The 9830-nt window shown below is 53.4% G+C and overlaps 2 protein-coding genes across 2 annotated transcripts in view; one reads left to right on the plus strand and one right to left on the minus strand.

Moving 5' to 3' along the window:
• Alg12 (ALG12 alpha-1,6-mannosyltransferase) overlaps nt 1-2305 on the minus strand; it is a 14586-nt gene extending 12281 nt beyond the window's left edge. Inside the window, exon 1 of the mRNA XM_021217042.1 lies at nt 2245-2305. The gene's annotated coding sequence lies outside the window, so the exon portion shown is untranslated. The remainder of the gene's footprint in view (nt 1-2244) is intronic.
• A 305-nt stretch (nt 2306-2610) lies between these two features.
• On the plus strand, nt 2611-9612 carry Creld2 (cysteine rich with EGF like domains 2). The gene is made up of 10 exons (XM_021216998.2): nt 2611-2832; nt 2929-3011; nt 3507-3617; nt 4152-4243; nt 4953-5129; nt 6017-6112; nt 6711-6794; nt 7523-7618; nt 8039-8179; nt 9311-9612. The coding sequence occupies exons 1-10, from the start codon at nt 2707-2709 to the stop codon at nt 9358-9360; spliced, it is 1056 nt and encodes a 351-aa protein (XP_021072657.1). The 5' UTR covers nt 2611-2706; the 3' UTR covers nt 9361-9612.
• Nucleotides 9613-9830: the final 218 nt, after the last annotated feature.

Genomic DNA, 9830 nt, shown 5'->3' on the forward strand with positions numbered 1-9830 from the left:
TCTGCCTCCCAAGTGCTGGGATCAAAGGCGTGCGCCACCACGCCCGGCTACCTTTTAACTTTTTAAAAAATTATTTTGTATGGGTGTTTCGCTGGCACAAATGTCCGGGCATCTGATTCCCTAGAACTGGAATTACAGACAGTTGTGAGGTGCTATGTAGGTGCTGGGAAATGAATTTTGGTCCTCTAAAAGATCAGTCAGCATTCTTAACCAGAGTCACCTCTCCAGCCCCAACACCTTGAAATATAATAATGCTCGCTCATAATTCCTATTGTCTCGGTTAAGGTTTACAATTCTGTGATAAAACACCACACCCAAGGGCAACTTGGGGGAAGAAAGGGTTTATTTCATCTTACAGCTTACAACCCAAGGAAACCAAGGGCAGAAACCCAAGGCAGGAACCTGGAAGCAGGAGATAAGGTAGAGGTCAAGAAAGAGTGCTGCTTACTGGCTTGCTCCTCGTGGCTTGCTCAGTCTGCCTTCTTATGGCACCCCTGAACACCAGCCCAGGGATGGCATCACCCACAGTGAGATGGGCCCTACCACATCATCAATCAGGAAAATGCCCCACAGGTATTCCCCATCCCCGAATGAAGGCATATCATAAAGACTTTAGTGGAGTGTAAATAGGCCACAGCATGCACTTGCTTGTTCCAAGTTTGATTGCAAGGCTACAGTGAGTCTGGCCACCACTCCACCACTCCTGACTATGCCCAGCTGAGTTAGACCCAATAAAAAGTACTGAACTGAAAAAGTGTGACTATTGACTAATTAGGTTATCAACCAACATGTACACCTGGCACAAAAGCATCCTGGGGTATAGTGATGCACATGTAGGATTCCAGTACTTGGGGGGGGCTGCGACAGGGGAAACAAGAGGTCTAGGTCAACCTGGGTAACTTGTTCAGAGCACAAAGCCCTGGGTTCGGTCCCCAGAGCCACATAAACCCCAGGTATATAAATACACCTGTGTATTCCCGCACCTAGGAGGTAAGAGGCAAGAGGATCAGAAGTTCAAGGTCATCCTCGGTATTACAAGACCCTGTCTCAAAAAGGAGGGTGAAGAGGCCAAGCCACCAAGGCAGCAGAGTGAGATGCGCTGTTTCAGGGACTCCGACTTTGCTGCTTCAACTATCTGCTCTGCAGACCTTTGAAGGAAACCCAAGTTTTAGGATGGCTATCACCCACAGAACTCACCCGATCCTTCCTCACAGCCACAAAGGGGTGTGTGTTCTGCTGAGGACCACCAGCAGGTATTTTCAAAGACAACAGGAGACCAGGGTGAGCTGGACCGCTCAACCAGGAGCAGAAACAATACAAGGGATATTCACCGGTACATAAAAACCACCTATCACGGGAATGGGGGCAGCTGCAGAGAAGACAGATGCCAATGGCTAAATTCCAGCGGCCAAGCTCCAAAAAGCTATACTGCTCTTCTGAAGGTCCTGAGTTCAAATCCCAGCAACCACTTGGTGGCTCACAACCACCCGTAATGAGATCTGACGCACAGAGTGAGCAGAGGTTGTAAATTCATTTGCCAACAACCAGATGAAGGCTCACAACCATCTCTTCAGCTACAGTATGTACTCATATACATAAAAAATTAAAAAATCTTAAAAAAAAATAAAAAGCTATACTCTTTGCAAATGTGGCGTGGAGGAGGAGGGCACCTCAGATTAGGGAGCACCCTTCAAAGATCCTGACGTCCCTGTCCATTGTGATTCCAAAGCTTCCAAGGGAACGGTGGGAATCATTCGTTCAAATTGTGGCTTTAACGTGGAAGTGTTAGCTGGTGTCGATGAGGCTTACTTGTAAACCAAAGACCAGACGAAACTGTTATTATTTATACAATCAGATGTTCTTTAAAATACAGATAATCCACACCATCTCCTCCTCCTCCTCACTCAGGTCACTAAAAGTTCGGAAGGTCATTGTGAACTCACTGCCCGAGGCCCCCTGAGGAAATGTCGACCACTGGGGCCCACTCAACCAACCACACGGAGCCGGACCCAGATGTAGAGCTCAGTTTACGGATGACAGCTCGGGTGACAGCTCCGGGCGCCATGTGAGGATGGATGAACTGTCCAGGCCTCGGGTGAGATGTCCCGCCCCCAGGGACACGCTCAGCCCCTAAGTGACAGATCCATCCCCGGGTTGAGGAACTCAAAAGGCCATCACGCGCGCTCGGGAGAGCCCCAGCCTCGCCACCTCCCGAGTACACCAATCCCGGCGACGCGCGCTAACCTCTTCCCTCCGCAGGACCCCTCGGAACTGAGCAGACTGCCCACGGCAGGAAGCCGGCTGCGGAAACCGGGCCCGGAAGCCACGTCTTTGCCCGAACTTAACATGGCCACCACTGCCCAGGCTGGCGACCGAAGCGGGCGCTTTCCGCCCGGAGAAAAGATGGCCACTCGTGGAGGGCGGGGCATGGGGGGGGGGAGACCGGATAGAAGATTACGGTCCCGCCTCGTTCTCGCGGGACGCTGACCCGGGACCTTCTCATTGGTGGCTTCTCGTGGCGAGCTTCGATTGGTCCACATCAGGCAGGGGGAATCCCTCCGGCCAATAGAAGCGCGCGGGGTGAAAGGTGGGCGGGGCCTCGGCGACGCAGTCAAGTAGCCCGGGGAACGGCCGGCGCGCGGGCCGGTGGGCGGAGGCTCAGACTCCGCCGCAGTTCTCGGTGGGTCGCCGGGCCGCCCTCCCGCCATGCACCTGCTGCTTGCAGCGGCGTTCGGGCTGCTACTGCTGCTGCTGCCGCCGCCCGCGGCCGTGGCCTCCCAGAAGCCGACGATGTGCCAGAGGTGCCGGACGCTGGTGGACAAGTTCAACCAGGTGGGCGGGCGGCGGGGTCCCGGGCAGCGGCGCTGGGGCAGGGACTGGCGGCGGGGTTCACAGTGGCCCATCGAGCTGGTGTCACCTCCTCTACAGGGGATGGCCAACACGGCCAGGAAGAATTTCGGTGGCGGCAACACGGCGTGGGAAGAGAAGACGCTGTCTAAGTACGAATTCAGGTGAGTGTCCCAAGAAGTGCGAGGATGTGCGGCCACGGTCTGTGAATCGGTGGTCGGACCTTGGGGTCGGAACCCCTTAGATGGTGGACACCTGTCATTGGTCGTCCCTGCCTCTGGCCACTCAACTGGTCTGTGGTTTCCACACTCCCTACAGCCCCTTCTGCGCGCACAGACACTGGGGGGCTTTTTCACACGCACACACACGCACACGGGCCTTTTTGGAAACTCAGACTGGAGCCCCTCGCCCTCCTAGAGACTTCTGGCTTCCCTGACTAATGGAATAAGCTCTCCTCCTCATGCTGTAGTGATGGAGGGGCCTACCGTTACGGGGTCCACTGCACACCCCGGTTAGCCTCCCCTTACTGACTAACCTTGCCTATGGTTGTAGAGATTCCCCTCTTCGTCAAAGTAGTCTCTAGGAGGGACATGTGTAAAGTGAGCAGACTGGTGCTTTGGGGTGCTGGTGCTTTGGGGTGCTGACAGATTGTGTTTCAGTGAGATCCGGCTTCTGGAGATCATGGAGGGTCTGTGTGACAGCAGTGACTTTGAGTGCAACCAACTCTTGGAGCAGCAGGAGGAACAGCTAGAGGCCTGGTGGCAGACACTGTGAGTGCCGGGGGGGGGGGGCCCTGTCTTCTAATCTCTAGTTTTGCAGTCTCTTCCCAGTAGAGAACCTACAGAAGCAGGAGATATCCTACATCCCCGTCCCAATTTACCCCTGCGCAGCTACCATCTCTTAGAGTCAGGAAGCTTGTAAGGAGGTCCTGTGCACACCTGACCCTTGCTTCCCCCATCACATAGTTTTGAGGGCGTGGACAGTGCCTCCTAGCCCGAATCACCTGAAGTAGTTAGCTGCTGCAGCCTGAAGTTAAGAAGTGAGAATTGCAGTGGTAAAGCCTCACTCCAGGGCGTCGCTAGTTGGGCTATCACTGTTACTGATCTCTTACTACAGCTAACTTACAAAGTAAACTTCCCCGCTGGTATGTTTGAAAACACCTGTGCTGTATTTAGGGTTTGAAACTGTCCAAGGCTGCGAGCATCCATCCCCTAGGGGTGTTCTTGGGTGTGCTCCACCAGTGAGCCGTGCGTGCCTCCAGGCCAGCATCTCATGGGATTTAATGATCATTTCTAAACCCTCAGGAAGAAGGAGTACCCCAACCTATTTGAGTGGTTCTGTGTGCACACACTGAAAGCATGCTGTCCTCCAGGCACCTACGGACCAGATTGTCAAGGTACACCCCCCCCCCCCCGGGAAGTCCCAAGCCTGCATCTTTCCTATGACTCCCCTCTGATGCCCTTGTGTTTAAAAGCACAGAGGGAACTTGAACTGTATGATCTTTCTGTGGAGTTGGGGACCCTGCCTCTTTCCTCAGATACGTAGCTATCCACCCCTGCTCTGGTGCTGTGAACCTGGACCATAGGCTCCCGCTTCACTGCTGACTTCTGACTTTAGGGAATTCTCCTCTAGCCATAGTGAGTGTTCAGGGGAGGGAATCACAGTCTTGGGAGCTCGTCTGTACTGATGGGAACTGGGGGGTGGTAAGCATTCCTACCTAGTCCTGGCCCTTCTCTGAGGTGACCCTTGAGACTGGAGCCAGTCATGTTGGTCAGGCTGGATCCGGTGACAGAAGTTTCAGTTTCAGGCATGCACATGGGCTGAGCTGGCTCATGTTCCCCTCTCCCTGACTGAATGCTGAGTACAACATTGGATTCCTCTCTCGGGCACATAGTGTGTTGTCCCATAGCTGGCTCCCCACAGGTGTTCTAGTGTTAATCCTGCTGGTCCCAGGTGGCCAGTGTCTGGCTCTGGCCCTTTCCTTCAGCTTCCAGGCCCCTGTTCCCTCAGCAGGGATGGTGCCAGGTTTAGATTGTAAGGGACCCCAATGGCTCTGTGCTCCAACCCCTGGGGCATGCTCCAAGCAAAGGCTTATGTCTTCCAAGAGTGCCAGGGTGGGTCTGAGAGGCCTTGCAGCGGAAATGGCTACTGCAGTGGAGATGGCAGCAGGCAGGGCGACGGGTCCTGCCAGTGTCACACGGGCTACAAGGGACCACTGTGTATTGACTGCATGGACGGCTTCTTCAGCTTGCAGAGGAACGAGACCCACAGCATCTGCTCAGGTAAGCACCAGCACCGAGTCTGGCCGGCTTGGGTGATGGTGAGGCTGTGGGGAGCAGCCCTCTGCTGAGGCTGCATAGCTGGGAACAGAGTGCCTCTTGACCCCTAACCCAGGTACCCAGTGCAGTATCCATAAACTACCCTGGAAGGGAAAGGTGCTTGCTTCTTGAAGCCGTTCTGGGAATGACATGGCGGTTCAGTGCCTGTGTGACAGGCTCTATCATGCCTGTACCAAATGCCCTGGGTTTTATGACCTAGCACCTAGTAGTTGGCCATATTCCGCATGATCACCTGAACTGTACTGATGAAATGGCTGTCCCTGAAGGATGGACAGGTCATTCAGTTTCCTGCCAGGTGGTTTTTTGAGAGGGAGGCAGGCAAGATACAGAGGCTGAGATGGATCTGTAGTCGATCGAACAACTTCTCAGAGGGAACAAGGACTTTCTGTGCCCACAAGACATGGCTACAGAAGGGAGCCATGACCCCTGGAGGCGACTCCTGAGCACTGGCCCTCCCAACTCCCTCGCTCTTACCAGGGTTGTCAAGGTTACCTGGGCAGCTTCTTTCCGAGACTGAGGTCAGCTCTTGCCTGTCAGATCAGTCAGCGGAGCACAGGCCTTCCAGCCTCCTGGGCCGCCGCGGTTGCTGCCTGCACAGGGCAACATCCTCGGTTGAGTTCACTTGATGTTTTATGACTGAAGGAAATAGTCAGCAGTCCTTGTCACTGCTAGAGGGACGCGGGATGTGGTGACATCGCACTCAGAGTTAAGTGCTGCTGTTTGCTTGCTGATCTTAAAAATCCTCAATCCTAAAGGAAGGTTTCCTCAGTGTGGGAGGCAGTGAGACCCTGTTCCCAGAAGGGCCCTCCTGACTCAGTCTTGCTTTCCAGCCTGTGATGAATCTTGCAAGACATGCTCCGGTCCAAGCAACAAAGACTGTGTCCAGTGTGAAGTGGGCTGGGCACGTGTGGAGGATGCCTGTGTGGGTGAGGAGCATACCGTGGGCATGGGGGGATGGAGAGAGTGAGGGATGGTTCCTTACAGGGGCGACACCCCCACCCCCCACCCCCCTCACCCCGCTAGTGAGGTCTGACTCCCGTCTGATGTCTTTCATCTCGGTCCCACTCCGGGCTGTGGAAGGCCACTCTTATGGCCTGCATGTGGGGTTTTGAGAAGGACTCAGACTTGTATTAAGCCGGTGTCCCCACCACAGCTGGTAGCATCACAGTACCAGGAGTGTGGCCCTGCCGTTGCTGGGCCCTTGCCCCTTTCGTGCAGCAAACCCTTCCTAAGGCCACGACTGGAGCTGCTGCAGGCTTGAACTTCCGAGCCTCAGGGGCCCCTTGCCCAGCCTCTTCCTCTGTTCTAGTTTTGCTTTCACCCTCTGCAGCTGCTTGGCCTTAGGCAAATTCAGAACTCAGCCCAAGCTGGTCTCGAGCCTTGGGGATGGGGGCGGGGAGTTACTGAAGGAAGAGATGCATCGAGCTTGCATGGAGGCTCAGGTGCTCACATTCCCGTCACACAGATAGGGCCTCGGCCCTGCCACCTCCGCTCTGCTCTGCTCACAGCCTTGTTTTCTTCCAGATGTGGATGAGTGTGCAGCAGAGACACCTCCGTGCAGCGATGCCCAGTACTGTGAGAATGTCAACGGCTCATACACATGTGAAGGTGACCAGAGTGTTGGGACCTGTGGGCTTCCTAGTCTTCTCTCTTCCTTCAACATGACCTCGTGGTAGTTTCAGGAACCTGGAAGTGGCGACATCAGTGGTAGACATGATGCAGAAAGCTGGCATATCTCCATGCAGCACTTATTTTGTACATCACAGTAGCCTTGGTGTGCGCTGCTGCCTCCGGCTTCTTCATTCAATCACATCAGTCTCTCCCTTGTAGGGAAAAATCTATGTACTCCATATAAATCCATACAGAGGGTCTCTCTGTATAGTCCTGGAGCTCACTATATAGATCCTGCTGGCCTTAAACTCGCAGACATTCTCCTGCCTCTGCTTCCTGAGTGCTGGAATTAAAGGGGTGCACCACCACACACCCAGCTTGTTCACAGTCTTTGCTTTCCAAAGTTGCCAGTCATGGGTATGAGTATTTTAGGGTCGTATGTGATTCATAGAGAGGCAGGGATGAGGTTGCCACCCAGTGTCTACAATTCTCCTGGGTAGTGTAAGCAGGCTGCAGTGTCCTCTGTGACACAGAACTGACTGTAGAGCCTGCAGTCTATGCTTGGCTGTTCTCATTGAGGTCTTGGTTGGGGAAACAGACTGTCACTGGACTTGAGGTGGCTTTGTTCTTAAGTTCCCCCCATGTTAGTAGGGTCTGCTTTGGGATGTGTTACTCTTGCCTTACCAAAGTGGAAGTGGTCTGACATCTTCTCTCCATGTTTTTAGAATGTGATTCTACCTGCGTGGGCTGTACAGGAAAAGGCCCAGCCAATTGTAAAGAGTGTATCGCTGGCTACACCAAGGAGAGTGGACAGTGTACAGGTCAGTGAGCTGTCTGTTAGGGATGATGAACTTTCTGGAAGAAATACCTCACCTGCCCAAGGGGCCCTTGTACATGGGAACCCCTCATAGACAGTGTTGTGCCAGTTGGAGCCACACTTGCCTGAGCCCCTATGTTAACACCAGCTTTTAGGGGTCTTGGCTGTCACCTCCACTATCTTGGGCGCTGCCAAGGGCACTGGGCTTCCTATCTTCACGCTGAGATGTCTCTGCTCTGCCAGTTGAGGCCTAGCCACCAAGGCCCATGAAGCTCAGAGCACCTTACTGTCTCTGATGGGCAGTCATGATCCTGTCCCGTCGCTCTCATTGATAAATGAAGTGGGAATGAGCAACTTGCATAACATAAGGTGCGTTGTGTGTGTGTGTGTGGTCACTTACTGAAATGAAGAATTTTCATTTCAGATATAGATGAATGCTCACTAGAAGAAAAAGCCTGTAAGAGGAAAAATGAAAACTGCTACAATGTTCCAGGGAGCTTCGTGTGCGTGTGTCCGGAAGGCTTTGAGGAGACAGAAGATGCTTGTGTGCAGACAGCAGAAGGCAGTGAGTGGCAGAGGGCGGGGAGTCGGGTAGCCTGCCCTGCTCAGGGCTGGGACTAACCAGATGCTTGCAAGAAAACTGCTAAGTAAGAAATTAAGCCCGGCAGTGGTGGCGCACATCTTTAATCCCAGCACTTGAGAAGCAGAGGCAGGCACATTTCTGAGTTTGAGTCCAGCCTGGTCTACAGAGTGAGTTCCAGGACAGCCAGGGCTACACAGAGAAACTCTGTTGCCCTGGTGACAGCAGAGGACAGGTGAAAAGTGTGTGCAGTACACACCTAGGGTCATGAAGGAGCAGGGCTCAGCAGAAGTGTGAGAGAGGCCTCAGAGGAAGGTCTGGTTAGTGGCTTCAGGTAGGGTCTGATGGGGACAGAGAGCATTGTGAACAGCCTTGTAGAGGCACCAGTCCCCCAGGATCCCTAAGGAGTGATCTGGAACCCCAGCCAGAGGTCAGGGTCAGGGTCTGTTCAGTCCTTCCAGAACCTTCCTAGTCCTTGTGTGGTCTCTGTGTGTGCAAGCCTTCCCTTCTCATAAAGATACCACCAGTTATTCTGGACAGTACCCACCCTGATTGTTAATTATCTGTAAGAGACCTGTTTCTAAGCCAAGCCACAGTCAGAAGGGCCAGCCAGGTCAGCCCTTCTCCTTGAGAGACAGTTAGTCTGACAAACTCTCGGGAGTTATAGAAATTGGAAACAGGGAGTGCTCAGTGGCTAAGAGTGAGAAGAATTTCCTAGAAGCCCAGTCTGAGCAAACGGTTGTGCATCCACACCTGGGCAAACTCTGGTTGCCTGAGTGTGCTATGGTCACCTGTGGTAGCCTGTAGTCAGTGAGATGCCAAGGATGAGAGGGCCTTTGCAGCCAGAGGACTGGATTGCTTGCTGTTGGCTCCTGCCCTCCACCTCACCACTCAGCCTTGGCTAAGACTCTGAAGTGTTGGCATAGGCACCATAGCAGATGTCGGGCTTGCCCTGAGCTGTCCTTAGAAAGTTGCTAGGTCAGGAGGAAGGCAGGGTGCTATCCCAGGGCGTGAGCCCACAGTGGGTACTGGGGTAACAGTGCTCATCCACCAGCTGCCAGCCCACCCAAGCCCAGCCTCAGGCACTAACTCAGTGACCTTTGTGTCTTCTGACAGAAGTCACAGAGGAAAACCTTACACAGCCACCCTCCCATGAGGATTTGTGATGGGCATCCGGATGCAGAAGCCAAACTCACCCTTTTAAGTTATTGGTAGGATACCTATAGAAAATGTGGCCCATGGACATGAACCCCATTTCTCCAGGAAGACTTCAGAGGGAGAAGCTGCGTACCAGAAACAGCTGATACTCACTTGGCCCTTTCAAAAGCTGCATTTCTTGGTGGTTCTTAAGCAGATTTGTATATTTTGATACTGTTCTTTATAATAAAAATGATCATTGAAGGTCACCAGGGACAGAACGGGTTGGTTTGTTTCATTGAGAATGTGGACATGAACACTATCAGTTTGTACCTGTCCTGCCAGAGCATGTCTTCCCATGAGGAACAGGGAGAGAGATGGACGCATGTCTTCCCATGAGGATCAGGGAGAGAGATGGACACACATGTCTTCCCATGAGGACTCAGAGGGAGATAGATGGACACATGTCTTCCCATGAGGATCAGGGAGAGAGATGGAC

Source organism: Mus pahari, chromosome 17 (genome assembly GCF_900095145.1).
Source record: "Mus pahari chromosome 17, PAHARI_EIJ_v1.1, whole genome shotgun sequence".
NCBI classification, from domain to species: Eukaryota; Metazoa; Chordata; class Mammalia; order Rodentia; family Muridae; genus Mus; species Mus pahari.